Here is a 20,280-nt window from a genome sequence, read left to right as displayed (position 1 = left end):
CAAAGTTAAAAGGTTGTAACCTGTTATTCTATGTAGAAACACAGTATTTCCATTGGTCAAATGACTATATAAAAGGGCTGTAGTGAAGGTAGTTTTCATTCATGCTGTTGACTTTAGCTTTGATTTATTAGGATTAAACATGAAACATGAAATGACAACCATAAATATTTAGATCAGATTTAACCCCACGTGTAGATTTGCAAACTTTATAAGGCCACAAAAACTCATATTTTATCAATTTATGATATGTCCCATGAGCCTTTGCTCTGGCAGACTTTATCCAAGCGCACAGACTAAAACAAAAGAGCGCCATTGCATAACATAATCGCTAAAAATAAAGGACTTTACTTAAAAAGTATTCGTATTTCATGTATTATATTACTGCATTTGGCCCACTGCCCTGGATAGATTTTCATTTTGGCCCTCTCRGGGAAAATGTTTGGGCACCCCTGTCTTAAATGTACCCTTCCTCACCTATTATCATAGGTAAGGCAGCACAACGGCTCAGTGGTTATCACTGACGCCTCACAGCCAGAAGGTCCTGGGTTCGATCCCCGGTTCGGRCCTGGGCCTTTTTGTGTGGAGTTTGCATGTTCTCCTCGTGCTTGTGTGGGTTTTCTCCAGGTATTCCGGTTTCCCCCACCCCTAAAAACGTACAATAGGTTGCCTTCCCTTGAAGAAGAAATTTGTGATCTGGATGGCTCGTGACTGAAAGAACAAAATCTCTGATACAAGAGGTGGGGGCTTGGAGTCGCTCTTTCGTATCAGAGTCAGTTGAGGTCATTCAGCCATCTAGTCAGGAGGTTTTTCCAGCATGTCTGGGAAGAGGCCCCAGGGCTCCACCAGGTGAAACTGGAGAGGCATGTCTGGGTTTCTCTTGGACCGGTTTCAAACACAACACAATTTCAGATGATAAAATGTAAAATAGTGGTTTTATTTATAGATTAAAATGGTGTTTGAAAATAAACAACTTTCAATGCAACTTAATACGAGTGATTTTTCACTGTCAGTATGCTCGGCTTGTCTTTTGTGCAGAATATATGTGCATGTCAACTATCTATTGCCTAACTGCTTTCTGAGCCTTGCTGATTTTCAACTTGTAATACAAGATGAGGCATCTTGCCCTCTTGCAGCATGTGCTGCTTTGCAGGGGGGAGTAAATAACCCTGTCTATTGTTGAGGTGCCTTTTTGCCAGTAGGGGTGATCATCAGTTCTGCATGTTGTAACTGCGCCGTCCCCCCTACTACCGCCTCTTTTTTTTTTTTTTTTTACTTGCAGAAGTGCGGATGTGATTCGCATATTGATACGGAACAGGCCGCCACTTTTATTATTTTTTTTAGCAATGCGGACTTAGGCAATGATCAATTTGTGGAGCTATGAATCCCGAGGAGCAAACGGTAACGTGGTTGATCTCGTCAGGAGTGCTCAGCTCGCCTAAGAAGAACATAGCGGACCCGGAGGAGTTTTTGAAAACCTCGCTGAAGGATGGGGTCGTCCTGTGCAAGCTCACAGAGCGGTTCATACCTGGTTTCACTCCGAAGGTGAGCTGGAATCGATGTCTTAGGTAAACAAGTAGCAAATGATCGAGCTGTCGGTGAAAAGGGAGGGGTTGGATGAAAGTGATATACCGACATGATCAACTTCCTGCTGCTTGATTTTCTATTTTCAGGCCGTTAAGTTTTACAATCGACACTTTTAACACATGCACTGTAAATGCAGCAGCTCAGTGCTTTCTGACGGTTTATATAAGAGTTTTCAGTGAGTGGTTTCCTGTGAATTGATAAGAAATGTTCCGCATTCTCGATCAGAGTGGGTCAGTGCGTGAACAAACAGCCCAAACTGTCGAGCTGTGTGACCCACTTCACGTGTCGAAGGGCTTGAGCAGAAGATTTCACGAGCCCTGCGTTTATTGAGCCCTTTTAATGCGCCATATGTGTTTCTTCAAGATTAGTGCTAACAAAGTTGACAATAACAGTTGCAAATTCAGGTCGTCACTTCCTCTTGAACGGGAGCTTTTCCCGGTGCGACCTCCCCCCTACGCTTCGATACACAGCAACCGGAAGTTGCTGCTTTGTTGTCACACGGTGTTACTTTTTCAACTAGTTTTACGTTTACAGCCGCACACTTTACTTAAAAAATGTTCTGTTTTGGCCAAACAGGAACACTTGTTCTTTCTTTAACGTTTGAACACTAGCGTGTGTTCGTCAATGTCACAACTTTGGCTTTTATTTTGAAGGTTAACTGAGCGGATGTTTCTGTATATGGCTTCTGTGTAGGGTTAATGCTTCAGACTGCATGAAGGAGACGCACGCTTTTAGTCAAGTTATATTTTAAATTGTGGGATTACCATTCTTGGATTGCTACTGTATAGTTACTTCAGAAAATTGGCCTAAAAATCACATCTTGATGGTGTTAATGTGTGGCAGAGCTTTGGACTAAGCTGGTGTGCAGTACTATGTTTATATCTGTTCATTTCGTCGTTTTTACAGTACTGYCAGGATCCCAGAACTGAAGCCGACTGCATTTCCAATATCAAGGAGTTTTTAAGAGGATGTTCGTCTTTGAAAGTAGAGGTAAGCTGACTTAATGTTCTTCTTTTTTATTTAGTGTCGAAGTGTTTGTGTTTTTCCTTTAGAAGTGATTTGATCACTCTTCCTGCTTGGCATGTTGTGTGTTGACATATGCTGTCCTCACATGGGACACATTCACACATGAACTCATTTATCCACATAAACCAAAAAAGGAAGGATACTGTTGATTTTCATGACACCATTATGTAAGATTCAGTTTTTACTTCCGTGTAAATTCCTTTACTGTTTTATTTTGATATGCAAATTAATTCTCATGTTTTTTTTTTCTGGCCTGGAATGCCTAAAAGAGATCCTTAAAGTAAAAAGGGACAAATTATTTGCAGATGTTGGGAGTTTCTCTTTGTGACTGCCACGGCCACAGTGGACATTAATGTATTTTCCAATGTTATAAATAATCTTCTGGTTTTGAAACGCATGACTTGTTTTTTTTTTTTTTTTTTTTTTTTTACAGCTAATTGAGTCAGCAAGCCTGGCTCACTTTAGTGGTTGTGTAGTTCTGCCCAGCTGGCCTGTTATGTCTGTGAGGTCTTCTCTGTTTTTATCCACTAACTCTGCTCCAGCCCATAATTAGACCTTCTGTGACCAGTCAGTAGTCATTGGCAGAGGTTTTCTAGGACTCTGTTAGATGTGTCAGCCATAGAGGATGTCTGTGTGGCTGCAGCAAACCCTGTCTTTCTCTCAGTGATTATGGAATTACTTTTTTTTTTTTTTTTTTTTTTTTTTTGCCATGGCATATAGTGTCTGTTTGTCCTGTGACTTCACAAAAGAAAGCAGTCATACTGCTTTCACTTCTGCACTGGGGTAAACAAAGAGGAAGCACCAATTACTGTTCTGAGCCTGTATTTTTTCACTCTGTTATGAACAGCATGAAAAGCTATATTTACTTTTTGTTTTAATAAACCGTTTTTGTCATAGAGTCACACACCTGAACAGTATCACTCAGCTACTCCAAACATAACATTGACAAAAGAATTTCTTTTGTTTTGATTTACTGAAGTAACTCCGTTTTTCGACATTTATTTTCTTTAAAGATGACTAATCAGAAATAATAATAACCCATAGAGTTTTGTCATATTTTTGCTCAATTGAAAGCAAGTTATCCGATTGTTATAGCATCAATCACAACTCAAAATGAAGCTCCACACGGCTCATCATCCACGTTGTACTACTCAAACTCTATATTTAAGATGTTTTATTTAAAATGTGAAACTTCATCCAGCAGAGGAAAGCAGATAGCTGTCTGAGACTGAATAAGCAAGCAGTGTGAGTGTGTGAGCATCTAGTTGTGCGGCCAAGTGGAAAGTGAATCGCAAATGAGCTCGACTCTRTTTTATCCCAAAATATGGGTCATGCTCAACGTGTCACTTTTTATCTTGGTCCTGTTGAGGGTCTATTTAAATCCCCTCCTGTCTGTTTTATTGTGTGTCTGTGTCATGTGTTACAAGAAATACTACATAAGTACTTTGTAAGAGCCAGAACTGTGTGAAAAAGACTATTTTCTGTTCTACACTCGGCCACCTCCAGCTTTTTTGAACATATTTTAAGGGTTTTGTTCTGACTCAGTTTTCTATGATGTGTTTCCATCCAGGGCTTTGAACCAGAGTGGTTATACACTGGAGAGAACTTTGGCAAGGTCCTGAATACGCTGCTAGCTGTCAACTTTGCCACACAAGGTAAACATTTTCTTTGTCCTGTGTTTTGAGACAATTTTCTAAAACATCCCCACCCAAAAATCAGTCACTCCCTAAAAACTTTGCCAAACCACTTTAACCTTTGATTATGGTACTGTATGTGTTGCTTGATAAGCTTACTGTGTGCAGAACATATTATAGAATCATAAATAGGGATGCACGATATATCRGTTTTGATATCAATATCGGCCAATATTGGTCATTTTTTAGAATATTGGTATTGGTCCGATATGTAAAACTGGGCCGATATTAACGTCCGATATTGATTTTCCACTTTTTATCTTTGTGTTTCTGTTTTGGGAGGGGAGATGGTTGGTTGAGTGGCATCTGTTTGATCATAATAGTGATATTGACGCTGYGCAGCCAGGAGTAACTGAAGTAGGGAGCCATGTCAGAGGTCTGGTTGTTTATTTACCATATCAAAAAAGACCCTAGTGTGTTTGTGTGTATATGTATATAGGGCTGCCATGATTAGTCGACTAGTAGACGACTAAATGACTATTAAAATAGTTGACGACAAATTTAATAGTCGATTAGTCATTTTTTGTTTTGTTTTTTACTTTGTTTTTCTCTCCAAACTGCTTTGACACCTTCCACTGCCACATCTGCCTTTCTGTCCTTCATTTTAAGTAAATAAAAGAGAAACCTGTGCAATGCAATATCTGCAAGGTAGAACTTGCCTTCTACGGCAATTATTTTTAGTTAACAAATAACTAAAATCTAAGGATAGTTATATAATAGCAGCTGCATTCTGGCACGATAAGCTGTATGTTTTATATTCAATTAACATATGATCCGATTAGTCGACTAATCAAAAAAATAATAATCGTGATTAGTTGACTATAAAAATAATCGTTTGTAGCAGCCCTATATGTATAATATAATTTGTGTGTTTGCGTAATATCGGTAAATATCGGTTATTGGCCATAACAGCAATAATTATATCGGATGTCGATATCGGCTGAAATTTTCCTATCGGTACATCCCTAATCATAAAGTCAGACTGCTRCAGACATTCATTTTCAGCGTACCCCAAAAGGTCTGCACGGTGTTTGTGGCAGCCAATCCACGAAATAAAAATATCACAGAACTCCAATTCAAGCCAGATGAAGCTTGGTGTTGTCCTCGAAAGTGAGACGGTTCCTTAAACATCTATTCACAGGGACCGGTGCTCGCTGCATCAGATAGCCTATTGACAGCTGAAACCCATTTATCTCTGCAGGACTTTCTAACAGGAGGCGTTTACATATTTGTTTAGTTAAATCCAGGTGGGGACTTTGCTTTTGCCCACACAGTGTACATTGTTCTCTTCTACAGTCATGCATTTATTATTTTGTGTGGTTTTATGTCCTTAACCAAATGCTCAACAAAGTTATGGCTTTATTTAAAGCAAATGTCTAAAAATTATAACATGCATATATTATGAGCCTGGATAAAGATCTTTGTTATTCCAAATCAAACTTTGTTTTCTCACTTCTTCTAGCTCAAAATGTGATTGGGTGTATTTAAGATGGGCAGCTGGCAGAACAGTGTGTGTTTGTGTCACGCTGGTTGCCATATTTCTTCATGAGCACCCCTTGGTCTAATGTACTCAAAACAATGTCCCGTGGTATCTGTGTGTGTATTTTATTTTATACGCTTCAGGGTTTTACATTACAAGAATGTGCAGGAGTCCTCAAAACACTAATTGCTTCACTGAGGAGTCTGTGTTTAAGGGTTTTTGAGAGATTATACCAACYACAGCTTTGTATCCATTTCATAGCTGTATGTTCAAGATAAAGGAGAGTGTTAGCACTGCAGCTMATTGTTCATTTGTTTGCATAAAAATTGCAGCATGTCTGTTTCATAGGAGAGTTGTAAAAATCAGGCGCAGAAACATCTAAAGCCTTTTAATTGATATTTAAGTTTTTTTTTACAGATTGCCTGCACCCAGCAGCTGTTCTGTCAATCTGTGAGCATAAAGTTGGATCAATCCCAAAGTAATCCATGCAAACCACAATGTTTTTAAGTGATCCTGTTCATGCCGCAGTGTGTTTATGTCCTCATCGTCTGCACATTTGTTTACAATAAATGGGTTTTTGCGTTAAAAAAAAATGTTTAACGACCAGAACAGAAGGGCTTGTTTTGCTTCGCTGTGTGACGGGATACACGTGGGATTCGTGAGGCCCACCTGCTTCTGCCTTCAGCTTTTATTTTCTATCACTTGGGTGTAAGTGTGATGCACACTGACATGTCTGCACGTGGCAAACAGCCGTGACTCTCCCGCCGTTTTCCAGCTGAACACGTATCAGAGTTACATAGATTCCAGATGATGTGCCGGTTAAACAAGATCACACAAAATGTTACACTTTTTACTTTCTGGACATGAAAGAGCCCATCAGTTTTAGATCTTTACACTGGAACTCTTTATTTGATCTGAATGTAAGGGTCTTGGAAGCTAATAGAGAATCACAAGCTTTTTTATTGTTTGTGATTTGAACGAGGATTAGACATCGGACTTGGCTCGTACCCATTTGGCATGTAAYATTAGACCCCCTTCTGAGAGCTCTTCTGCTTGTTAGCATGTCAGAGGTTTGTGTTCCTGCCATGTGTCACGTTTTAAATGAGTCCTGGCAGCAAAAAGAATACGTCTCCAGAACTGCAGGACTACCAGCAGCTACTGTCCTTAAATCAAAGTTCCTCTGCTGCAGTGGATGAATGATGGCACTGCACTGAGGGGTTCAGGGTGTGGAAAATAAATGCCCGAATGTATCCACCTGGTTAGATCAAAGGTAGAATTTGAAAAGTTGTGTTTAAATATGTCAAGTAAAGGTCATAATTGTGGGAGCTGTGTGGATACCGTGCGAGTAAAGTGATGCATTTTTTTATATCTGAAAGCTGTGTGTTTTGTGTTGCGGCAGCTCGTTATTTATTTTTGGCTTTTTTATGTCAGTTTTTGTTCAGTCTGATCATCTGTGAGGAAAGCGAGAGTTTGTGGTCTGTGTTTTTTCTGCCCTGGGGTTCTGCAAAGCAGTAGACCATATTAATATGAATTATCATCAAGCTGTCATTCTCTAACGTAAATTCACCTGCACCATCTTTCGTGTGTGTGTGTGTGTGTGTGTGCGTGCGTGCGTGTTTTCAAGGTGAGGAACTGTGCTCCAACGTTATTGTAACCGTATAATGAGGCTTAATGATTTCTCTCTGTGTGTTCATAGATTGTGCCACTGAGCGATGCCCTCAGTCCGGTTCATCCTCTCCTAATCAGGCGACGTCCTCACACACACTGTCCTCCATCAAGTCCAAAGGGTCTCTGCGCAGACAGTCCAAATCAACGGTACCATCCCCTCTTATGTTTCTAACTGGTCTTTCATGTGTTTGAAAATGTTTGATTTCCACATTTTATGTAAAATATTTCCCTACTTTGAAGTTGTTGTTTTTTATCAAAAGTCCTATCAAGAAAAAAAATTTGTCTTTTAGAAGAAAACTGAAATGGAAAAATGCATCCGTCAAAATTGGAATAAAGTTTTTGAATTGTATAACATGTATGCACATGCTGCGCACACGAGATCTCAGTCAATAAAAAAGGCTAGGGGTTAACAATTACAAAATCTAAATATTTTCCAATATTTAAAATTGACATACACTTTGCTTTAGGGAGTTCTGAGAAAACCATGGACAAATGCTGCATTCCAGTAGTACTCAGAGGTCGGAAGTTTGTACTTTTGAGTTAGAAATACCAACTGTAATGGTCCCTAATGACATAATTTTGAGTCAGGAAGTCAGTGCAACACGACGATACCCAAACGTGACGTCATCCTTTCAACATGGCTGCTTCTATCCACACAGTGAAACTCTACTATTACAGTTTTTATCAGTTCTGAGCTGTTTGCTTTACATTAAGTCAGTCGTACTTGTAGTATTTTATAGAGATTATTAGGCAATATGTTTTAACACAGTTTTTACAGTTTGAAAATGCTGCTTAAAGCGCGATTGTTGTACGTGATGCTGCAATAATCTGTCAACRAGTAGAAATTCTTTCAGACTTTCCAACAAGCTAGGGCTGGGCGATATGTCCTAAAATCAATATCACAATATATTGACCAGTTCACCTCGATAACGGTAAATACACAATAACTCTTACCACTCCGCACCACACAAAAATACACGGTATAGTTTAGTAATAACACTATACRCTGTGTCCTTGTTCTTAGAGTACACAGTTTAGATTTTGAACAGCTTTTCTKTAGTTTATATTAGTCATTTTAGTGTTTTTAATATRTTTATTAAAAAACATTTTTGGAAAGACTTGAGTCAGATATGGTGAAACAAATATTTAACCATCTCCATAACTTTTCATTGCAAACAAACACATTGTGTATTATAATTTTATATTTAAAAATACCAAAAATGTCTTTTGTACTGCACAAAATAACTTAAATGCATTTTTTTTGTTAGACTGACTGATTTCTCTATTAAAATAACTATTTCTTTCAAAAAGATATTTTAAGAGCTCATGTAATCATTTAATACTATTTATTTTTCATATTTGATAATTTATTGAATCACAGAGCAGTTCAGTCACAGTATGGTTCTAAATATAAGCAAGCTATAATGTGAAGAATGAAATCTGTAGATATGTATGATATACATAGCAGGAACATAGCGTTTTTATTTGTGTGTGTGTGTGTGGGGGGGGGGGGGTGATGCCATGCGGAGACTCATCTTTTCTATAATATGGGACAAACAAAAGTTCATCTGTTAGAGTTAATATTGTTTCATTGGGAGAACTGAAACAGTGGCTCTCCCAGAACAACTCAGCCTCTGCGCACCTCGGCTCACTCCTGTAACAGCGCTGTCGACGAGAGGAGTTTGGTCACACGATCAAAGTTGGACACATCTGTTAGATAATGACACTCTGAACACATAAACCTATAGTGTTAGATTTTAGATACCAATGTCTTGAGTAGCTCGGGAGTGCGGAGGACAGAGTTTGCTCAGTCAGGACGGGAGCTGCAGGCTGACTGCTGTTTATCCTGCAGRTTGCTTCAGCAACACAAAGACCCGCCCTGCTCTGCTCTGATTGGATAAAGCTGTTGGGGTTCGTTTGATTTGTTGAAAGCAGTGTCTGTTTAAACCTGTATCAGACTGGGCGGCTTTAATGAGACTGCAACAGAAAACAAGCAGGTTTCTCTTTTCCTCATTTTTAAAATACCGAAAATACCGACATGGGCAAAATGACGTCGGTTGTTGTCATAATTGTCGGTATTGGTTATTTTTCGGTTTATTGATTTGATTTGATTTGATTTACAGTATTTATATAACTGGAAAAGATTATTAAAAATCAAGCCTGACTCAGCRTAATTGCTGTTTTACAGCAGGTTCCTGTTCTGCAGCACATAAAACACTCAGAAATACAGCATCACAATCACATCATTATAYACCATAAACACAAAGACAAACAAGCATACCAAATTTCAAAAAGGCAGCATTTGCAAAATAGGACGTCTAAATATGAGCACAAAAAGTGTCCAGCAGATGGCAGACAAGATTTTTCTTAAAGGGCTGTAGTTTTGAAATGGACTTTATGTTTTGAGGAATGTCATTCCATGCTTAAGTATAAACATAGAAGATAGAGCTCTGGCCGTAACAGCTTTTAAAAGTTGGTAACATCAGTATTGCCCAGGCCTCAGCTGGACGTTGGATCACTTTAAACTCAAAACTGACATCCGCCTGACTTCACAATGTCAAGTTCCGCTGCAACCAGAACACATCATTAGCCTGAAATTTTGAACAAACACAACAGATGTCCCTYCTACTTGCTCTCTGCTGCACTACAGCCCTCCCTCAGCTCCTCCCACATAATTGAGCTTGCTGGGAATACGCAGGCTTCGCAGCAGGTCTAAGGTAATGGCAAATAAACAGCCACGGCACATTCAGAACTCTAAGAAATTGTCAGTTTTCCTCTAACGTTAGGTCATTTCTCTGCCATCGGCACAGCTGTAGCATACAGTCTGGCTGTGAGGGGGAAGGGTGTGAGCACATGCATGTCACAGATTACTTGTCTCATATTCTACCGTCAGGACATACTGACAGTTTTAACAAAGAAGTGTAAAATTACATATTTCTAAAAGTTACATACTGCAGCTTTAAGTGACCCTAATAATTATTGGACTGAAAAGGGAAACACTTAAACGAGTGATCATTAAACTTTCACCAGTGAACTTCAACAACGTTGTGGCAACGTACCACAAAGCTGCTGTTTCACTCGGAACCAGTTTAGTTCAGTGATGTTGTTTGTGCACTACGTGTTGCAGACAGAGCTGAGAGTTTTGTAAGTGGCACAACTGCTTTGCTGAACAGTCTTTGTAAAAACACCACAGCTGGTAACATGATCTCGCAATTAACAGTTTCTCAGCAGAAACGTGATCGATAATTTGACTTGGAAGAGTAGAACAAGCTCAGGTGGATTAATGAGAGCTGCATTCCACTCCTGTACCTGTGCAAACTGGTTGTTCTGTTGATCATGTGCGGAACTTCCTCTAAGTAGCATCCAGCCTTCATTAAATCAACCTGGCCTACTTTTTCAAGTCAAAAGTGTTTGCTGTGTCCTGCTGCCAGTACCGTGTTTTAAACTTTGCCTTCCAAAAGGAAGGTCGTTTGTTTGATCCAATGCACCATAGAGTGTTGAAGTGTTGCTGCACATTTTTTGTAACACAGAGATTTTGTTCCCCTTTATACATTATGAAGAAGGAATGTACTGTTATAGATTTGTATCCTTCATCCTTGTTTTAAAAATACCTCTTCTCTGTTTTAGCTCTGCAATACTGAGAAAGAACTGCCTTAAAAAACTTTGCTAAGCGTTATCATAATTTCTGGTTCATAGTTGGTATCTGTAGAAATCTTTTGAATGCTCTTATTGTGCAATCGGACATTTGGTAACTTGCTATAATTGTCTAATTACTTCTACCATTCAAAAAGATGAGGGGTAGCTGCTTATTTTCTTCAAGACCGTAATCTCATAAACCATTTTATCTGATAAGAGATCATTTGGATAAACAATTTTGTTCACATTAAATATGACTTTATTGCACTACATTAAAAAAATACTGCATACAAATGCAAATATTTAAAGAAAAATACCCATACAGGTATTTGTCACAGGCCTTTACTCTCTTGTTATAAACCAGTTTTRAAACATTTGGATTTGACTTGCTGACTGGTGCTGATGTCCCGTCTTCCCAGGAAATGTCTGAGAACTGTGGAGGCGGGCAGCTGATGGTGAAGGCCCGCTTCAACTTCAAGCAGAACAACGAGGATGAGCTGTCGTTCAGTAAAGGCGACTTGATCCTGGTGACACGGCAGGAGGAAGGAGGGTGGTGGGAGGGCACGCTGAACGGCAGGACGGGCTGGTTCCCCAGTAACTATGTCCGGGAGGTCAAATCCTGCGGTGAGTTGGACTCAGCAGTTATTCTCACAGAATGTGTTGGAAGAAATGGAAGTCGCCTGTTTGTAGCTAGTTCTTTTATTATTGATAAAATGATGAGCTTTTCTATTAAATAACCCATAGCAAATTAGCATCTAAATTGCTGATATTTTAATTTAAAAAATCAATATTTTTAGAGTGTAAATGAATCGTGTGAACATTTCWAATTCTTGTTTTTATTTCCTCTCAGAAAAACCTTTGTCACCAAAAGCTCAGCTGACCAAAAACTACTACAGTGTGGTAAGGTCAAAGTTAGGCAATACATATAAAATACAGTAATGTTATGACAATTATTAACAGATCAATCTTTAGTTAAAAGATAAATTCTAGCATATTTCATGTATTTCCTATAACATTAGATATTTTCTGTATTGTGCTGTTATTGCAGGTGGTACAGGACATCTTGGAGCATGAGCGGGAGTTTGTTAAAGAGTTACAAACAGTGCTGACTTGTTACCTGCAGCCCCTGCAAGCCAGCGACAAGTAAGAATAAAAGTCAAGTAGTGGGATGAATCCATTCTTGGTCTTAAAACAACCAGGGTTAATGACAAAAACTGTGTACGGTTCATTTATTAGTTTTTTTTTTCTTTTCAAAATAAAATCACAAAAACAAATMCGTGTTTCTCCATTTTCAAAACCTAAATGTAAAATCGAACTAATTAAAAAATGCAGTGTTTGATTTTTGCTTCAGCGATTTAAATCCAAAATACAAATCTGTGTTTGCTGATTTAACATACAGCAATATCGGAAATGACGGAACTCACCAGAGAAGAAAAGCTTATAGCAGCTGGAGGACTGCTAAAAAACGGAAACTGATCCTAAATATCTTGGCGCTGGCTGCTCTCAAACTTGTTTCTGCACATTTTGGAATATTGAAACAATTTCTTTCATGGTAAAATAACTAAAAATACGGTGTACAAACAAAATGTAAAGGTTGTCTTTGCTTTAACCATTAAAATAAAGAGAAAAAAATAACATTTTTCAATTTTTCAACTGTCGTGTTTCTAATTTAGTTTTAAAACAAACAAAATACATGAAAACCACCCAATTTTTTTTTTCATTTTATTTTGAAGTGGAAAAATTGAACAAACCAAACAGATTCAAAAGCTCTGTTTCGTTTCAATAATCTGAATGTCTTTTTTTTCAGTGTCAGTGTAATATATATATGTTACAAATATCCCCTATGAAATGCAACTTTTGTATCTTTTTTGCATTAAAGCTTCATAAAACACTTTGGTTCTAAAAGTTCATAAAATGAGTTTAAATGAGTCTTAGATAAACCACAGTACATAACGTGGACCTGACTGAAATACTGCAGTGGGACCTCCAGGGAGCTGTGCATAAACTAATGTTTAGACACCTCTATAAGTAGAAGCAGCTTTTTAAAGAAGAGCTTCTGCTGTGAAGTGAGACTGATAAGATCAGAGACAAATGGTTTCTTCAACTTGTTGCTGCTGAAAGTGGTTTTATAAGCTGTAGTTTTTCACACCAGTTTGCATTTTGGTTTAGTTTTTATGAGAGAAAAAATGTCAGTACAATTTATTGCATTAAAGAGTGCTTACTTTTCCTCATGACCGTGTACTTAAAATGAGTAACCATTTTTTTATATTAACCAGTATTAGCGTTTCTCTTTTTCTATACTTGGCACAAAAAGGGGGGGAAAATGTGTTTGGTAGATTATTCCTTCGTTGTAACAAAGCTTCTTGGCAATAGATCTTATACCGGGCTGCACATGTGGGGACCGGACGCTCAAAACAAGTGTCAATAACAGCAAAATAAGCTGTTAGACAGAAAAGATTTGGCACATTTTTCATGTGTGTAACGCACTACTCAGCTACTGCTCATCCCACAAATGCGTGTTCCTTACAAATGTGGCACCATTTAAAAGGGAACATAACAGGCTAAGATTTATGTATTAAGAATAATTATTACAACAAAGAAATCATCTACCAAACAAATTTCCTTACCTTTTATCCTAAGTTTATACTAAACCCCTTTTTTAAATGTATATATCCAGGTTAAGTAGTGCTGACAGCACCACCCTGTGTGGAAACCTGGAAGACATCCTCACCTTCCAGCAGGGACTTTGTTTAGCTTTGGAGGAATGTACCAAGTAAGTCCTGCTGGTGACAGCTTTATTTAATAAATCCTTTTTAAATAAGGATTTGCAGCTTCTGCTGCAGTGGTGTCTGTATTCATATAGTGGCTTATTTCCTTTTATGTACATTTACTGAAGTCGTGCCCTGCCAAGCTTACCGTTCTTGTTTATATTTTTGCAATCACTTCCTTCCTCTTAGACATCCTGTCTTGTACATTTCTTTTTTTCTTTCCTTCTTTTTTTTTTTACAAGTATCAGCTTCGAATATATGTGTTATATCAGTTATTATTGTCGCAGACATTTACACTGGAAATTTGAGAATTACGATGCATTTGAGAGTTTTCAAACCCCTGACCTTGACGATGGTTGTTTGATTTCCGCAGAGTCCCTGAGAGTCAGCAGCGAGTGGCAGCCTGCTACTTAAACCTGATGAACCAGATAAAGAATTTGTACCTGACTTACTGTTCCAGCCACCCCTCAGCTGTTTCCATCCTCACTGATCACAGGTCAGCTTCTGCAACCAAAACCATTAATTATGCATCAGTATTTATACATTCCCAGTGAAAGATCTTAATGTATTGGTATAAAAATTGGATTCATAATGTAGGTTTATTACCATTCTGTCACAATAAAACTGCATGAAATAATTAGAATCAGTTTAATACTTTTAGATAAGAGGTTGCTTTTTGGTTTCAGTTGTAGTTTTGCATTGATCCACAAGGTGTCAGGCTTTCCATCTGTAAAAACACCACGTTAAACTCAGTGGAAGTTGGTTGTTGTTTTTTTGGTAGCTCCGTTCTGCAGGGGTTGCCACAGCAAGCAAATGTTCTTCCTGACTAACCCGGGTTTGAACCTGCAGCCCCAGGATTATGAGACAGCAGCACTGACCACTGAGCTGCAGCAGCCCCCAAACTTAGTCTAAAATGTTTTTATTTTTCTTTTAGTGCCGAGTGTTTTCTTTATCTTTCTTAATTGAATAATTATTTWAAAAAACCCACCATGGTTGAGTTCAGATAAAACAGTATTGTGTAGTGTTGAGGTGTCCTGCATTGCACACAGACTCACTCTCAGTTCGCACACACCGAGTTACACACAGGAAGTTGACTGTTGACAGGATATATAGAGCTGTGGTTTTTGTTTTGAAAGCCAGGCATTTTTTTCACAGTAAGCACTTTGCATTTCTGCTGCAACTGCCGTCACACTCTGTTACTACTCGTTATGAGTGAGTTTTGCTCCAGGATTCTGTATGAATGAAACTGGATTGTAAACTCATTATGGAGTGTTTCTTTCAAATCAAGCATCCACGTTTGAAAGAAGTGGGGTTTTTCCTTTTTGCTCATATTGCTCAAACCAAACTTGTCTAATTGGTACAAGCTGTTGGACTTTTAACTGGGACAACTGCTTGTGATGTTTTCTCACGTTCACAACACTACAGTGCAAGTGTTGTTTTACAGCTGTGACCAAACGAAGCAGATGTGCACAGCACAGGTTTAGAGGAGAGCAGTTGTTGCCATTTTAAAAGTGCAAGCTTTTATAATTTTTCTCATATAACTTCACTTTTCCTTTTGTAGTTTTAGTTTTGCTGTGTGCCACATAGGGTTGGGCATAATCGTATCGTGTGTGATTAATCGTCAGAAAAACATTAATCGATAAATTTTTGGCACTTGACAATTAATACGATTAATGCCAACAGGTAGTCWGCTCGCTGCTTCTCTCYGCTTCAAATATGACGAACATTAAAAAACRTTCTGTAACTTATTTATCTATCAACACAATTTAAAATTAGATGTATAGCCTGAAGTCTGTAATTTTTACACAATTTGGAACAGATTTTTATGAAAAGCAAATCTTTCCCACTAAATTGGTCATGTGACTATGAAATAAGGGTGTCCAGGGACTCCAAGGGATTAATCGTCAAATTAATCGTTATCGGCTAAATACCACAAGTAATCGTGATTTATTTTTTTGCCAATATTGCCCAACCTTAGTGCCACAGTGAACATTAGGATTAGACTGAAGGGATGCAGTTTGAGRACTCAGCCTCTTTTAGCCAGGAGCCTTGTTGTAAAATGTCTGTTTTTCTGCTTTTTCATATTTCAATTCCTGAAACCGCATAACTGTTTTTCATACATCGCAGTCAGAAGCTCATGCAATCAGAAATCATTGAATATTTTTACAATATTTTGAAATAGCTGCTCTGTAGTTTACCTCATATACTAAAATAAAAGTCCTGAGTTGTATCTGAACTCATGGGTATGTTTTTATGGATTTAACAGTGACGAGCTAGAAAAGTTCATGGAGAGCCAGGGAACGAGTGCCTCAGGAGTCCTGTCCCTGACCATCAGCCTCAGTAAACCCTTCATGAGGCTCGACAAATACCCGACTCTGCTCCAGGAGCTGGAGAGGCACGTGGAGGTACGAGACATCATGAACTTATTTAAATCTGTTCACAGAGAGGAGGTGTGTATATTTAGACGAGGAAGAAAAAGCAGCTAAAAGTTGTGTTGTAAATGTTTGCACCCTGAACTGTTAGGTAACCACTTAAGTCTGACGTTGCTCATTATAGTATTAAAAAGTTAAGGTTTAGTTTATAATTTGCTGTTTCTTTAAGAATATTCTGGACTATCTAGAAAAAGGGGTGGGGCTATGCCATCCCAACATTCTCTCCAACATTTAACACACATCTCCTTTTATGTTTATATGCTCATAACTCCAATAAAATTCAGGAACTAAAGATCCTGGTCCTTAAGGGGTCTTTATCCTGCATGTTTTTATTGTTTCCCTGCTCCAACACACCATATTCAGTGACTGAATTACCTCTTCAAATTCTGCAGAAGAGGTCGAGCAAGATGCAAAGTCTAGGAGACTGTGCACCTTGCTCGACTTAATTAAGTTGTTAATAAATCATGCACAATCCAGTGCAGGAGCAGCTGTAGTCCAGCTCAGAAAGAGTTAATGATGGCATAGTAAATTACACACAATATATTGTACATTTATTTACTGTGTTTTGTCATTATTCTGTTCCATCTTAAGCTTAACTGTTTGATTTCATTATTGCATCCCAGGAAGCTCACCCAGACTATACTGACATCGTAAAGGCAACAGCAGCATTCAAGAGCTTAGTGGTAAGTCTGGACATTAGCAGTGTCAGTCGAACAGTCTCTAATTCTGTTCACCATTCTTAAACACTAAATCGTAATCTCATGTTTTTGTTTTTTTGTTCGTTTCTGTTGCTGTATTTACTTTTGCAAAGCTTAACTTTGTGCTTAATGTGAGAACATGGTTTCAACAAATTCAGAATTACAAATGTTTAGTCTTCTAATCTGGATTGGTAAACCAACTAAAAATAAATGAAAATTTGTCTGAAGCGTTTAGTTTTTGTGACAAATTGGTTCGAGCTTTTATACCCAAAATCGCCACACGCAGACAGATGCCAGTCCACTGTTTTTTAACGCGTTTCAGTCTTAATGAAAGTGATCGTTTTTCTCTGTAGAACGAGTGCATAGTTCCTAATGTAGGTGTGAATCGAAAATGCCATCCCCAAAGAACTGGATTAGTAACGAGCAACTGGGTTGTACCTGAGCCGTCAACGCAGTTTCCCCTGTGTAGCTGTGACTCACTCGTCTCTTCCGTGGAGCTTCGCGGTAAATGGGCAGATAAAAAAAAAAAMCCTCACGCTGCTCTGCCTTTGTGTGATTTGCAAGTTTAATTTCTCGGTGCGCTTTTTTGAACGTGTGGTCAGGTGGGCAGGCTCTGAAGAACAGCTCTGCCCTGTGCTCTTTGTTCAGAACGAATGGGAAAAATCGAAGATGTTGCATTGTCATTTTTCCTGTTTGATGAGGGAGAGCCCCTGCAGAGCACCTGAAAATGTGCCATTTGATTTGATGCAGGTTATCTGACATACATCTGTCTGGTGTACATCTGATAAACGAGATCAAAATGGCACAGTGATGGTACAACAGTTGCATTGTTCAAAGCAATAACAAAAAAAATCCCTCGTTGCTCAAAGATTTCAAACAATATTAAGCTAAGTTTTGAGAAAATATTAAATACAAATAAATGAAGCAGATTTTAAAAACAAGTTCTTCATCTTCTTATTGTGAGTTTTCCCTGAACGCTAACTCTCTTCACAAACTACATTTGTGTGCTTAGACCCAGTGTCAGGACTTACGGAAGCGCAAGAATCTGGAGCTGCAGATCTTATCAGAACCAGTGCGAGGCTGGGAGGGAGACAGCATGAAGAGCCTGGGTCATGTGATCTACATGTCCCAGGTCCATGTAAGAAGTGGTTGCAGCGAGGTGAGCACAATAGGCTGTTTTTGTATTTGTTTTCTTTTTCATCTATAAAACTGTAACAGATGAAACATTTTGCAACGCTGCAGACATTTTTAAGAGCTTTGTAATGCATACATGTTCTTTCCTTATGTTCACTCACTTCCAGCCATCTAAATTTGATTTCCAGCTTTCTCCCACAGGGATCACTACAGAATCCTAAGTAGGTTATATGCTGAGAATAATATAAACTTTAGCTTTCTTGTGGGCTTTCATGTATGGGGTCGTCTTTAGGGCTGTGGTTGGAGGAAAACCCAGCATATGCACTAAGTTAAAGATACCCATTTTCAGTTATGGCCAACCGCTTTCCAACCACTATCCCAGTCATGCAAATAATTCTCAGCACAGCTTATTTCGTGACTATTATTGAAAATGTTAGCACTTTGACTGTTTAGTGTCAAACTACAGGGGTTGGACAATGAAACTGAAACACCTGTCATTTTAGTGTGGAAAGTTTCATGGCTAAATTGGACCAGCCTGGTGGCCACTCTTCATTAATTGCACATTGCACCAGTAAGAGCAGAGTGTGAAGGTTCAATTAGCAGGGTAAAAGCACAGTTTTGCTCAAAATATTACAATGCACACAACATTATGGGTGACATAACAGAGTTCAAAAGAGGACAAATTGTTGGTGCACGTCTTGCTGGTGCACCTGTGACCAAGACAGCAAATCTTTGTGGTGTATCAAGAGCCACGGTATCCAGGGTAATGTCAGCATACCACCAAGAAGGACCAACCACATCCAACAGGATTAACTGTGGACGCAAGAGGAAGCTGCCTGAAAGGGATGTTCGGGTGCTAAACCGGATTGGATCCAAAAACCATAAAACCACTGCTGCCCAAATCACGGCAGAATTAAATGTGCACCTCAACTCTCCTGTTTCCACCAGAACTGTCCATCGGGAGCTCCACAAGGTCAATATACACGGCCGGGCTGCTCTTGCCAAACCTTTGGTCACTGGTGCCAATGCAAAACGTTGGTTTCAATGGTGCAAGGAGCGCAAATCTTGGGCTGTGGACATGTGACATGTGTATTGTTCTCTGATGAGTCCACCTTTACTGTTTTCCCCACATCCAGGAGAGTTACGGTGAGGAGAAGCCCCAAAGAAGTGCACCACCCAGACTGTTGCATGCCCAAACTRAAGCATGGGGTGGATCAGTGATGGTTTGGGCTGCCATATCATGGCATTCCCTTGGCCCAGTACATGTGTTAGATGGGCACGTCACTACCAAGGACTACCGAACCATTCTGGAGGACCTTGTGCATCCAATGGTTCAAACATTGTATCCTAAAGGCAGTGCAGTGTATCAGGATGACAATGCACCAATACACACAGCAAGAATGGTGAAAGATTGGTTTGATGAACATGAAAGTGAAACTGAACATCTCCCATGGCCTGCACAGTCACCAGATCTAAATATTATTGAGCCACTTTGGGGTGTTTTGGAGGAGCGAGTCAGGAAACGTTTTCCTCCACCAGCATCACGTAGTGACCTGGCCACTATCCTGTAAGAAGAATGGCTTAAAATCCCTCTGACCACTGTGCAAGACTTGTATATGTCTTTCTAAGATGAATTGACGCTGAATTGGCTGCAAACCATACTAATAAATTATTGTGGTTTAAAACCTGGTGTTTCAGTTTCATTGTCCAACCCCTGTACAGGTCCTTCTCAAAAAATTAGCATATTGTGATAAAGTTCATTATTTTCTGTAATGTACTGATAAACATTAAACTTTCATATATTTTAGATTCATTGCACACCAACTGAAGTAGTTCAAGCCTTTTATTGTTTTAATTTGGATGATTTTGGCAAAAAAGTAAAGAAAAATCAAAAATCCCTATCTCAAAAAATTACCATATTTCATCCGACCAATAAAAGAAAAGTGTTTTTAATACAAAAAAAAATCAACCTTCAAATAATTATGTTCAGTTCTGCACTCAATACTTGGTGGGGAATCATTTTGCAGAAATGTCTGCTTCAATGCGGCGTGGCATGGAGGCAATCAGCCTGTGGCTCTGCTGAGGTGTTATGGAGGCCCAGGATGCTTCGATAGCGGCCTTAAGCTCATCCAGAGCTTAAGACACAAGACCCAACTTAAG

General features: G+C 38.9%; 1 protein-coding gene across 1 annotated transcript; it reads left to right on the top strand.

Moving 5' to 3' along the window:
* Nucleotides 1-1,185: 1,185 nt before the first annotated feature.
* Nucleotides 1,186-18,145, top strand: arhgef6 (Rac/Cdc42 guanine nucleotide exchange factor (GEF) 6; the record flags this gene model as incomplete). The annotated part of the gene is given in 12 exon segments (XM_014004733.1): nt 1,186-1,542; nt 2,491-2,574; nt 4,181-4,265; nt 7,481-7,599; nt 11,508-11,712; nt 11,939-11,988; nt 12,137-12,231; nt 13,766-13,861; nt 14,230-14,352; nt 16,123-16,261; nt 16,912-16,971; nt 17,999-18,145. Coding segments are annotated over 12 exon segments (1,368 nt in total), but the record flags the coding sequence as incomplete, so codon positions are not given.
* Between the last annotated feature and the right edge of the window lie 2,135 nt (nt 18,146-20,280).

The sequence above is a fragment of the Austrofundulus limnaeus genome, unplaced genomic scaffold (genome assembly GCF_001266775.1).
Source record: "Austrofundulus limnaeus strain Quisiro unplaced genomic scaffold, Austrofundulus_limnaeus-1.0 Scaffold1, whole genome shotgun sequence".
In the NCBI taxonomy this organism is placed as follows: domain Eukaryota; kingdom Metazoa; phylum Chordata; class Actinopteri; order Cyprinodontiformes; family Rivulidae; genus Austrofundulus; species Austrofundulus limnaeus.
Note: the sequence above shows the minus strand (reverse complement) of the source record. Positions and strands in the feature narration are given on the sequence as shown.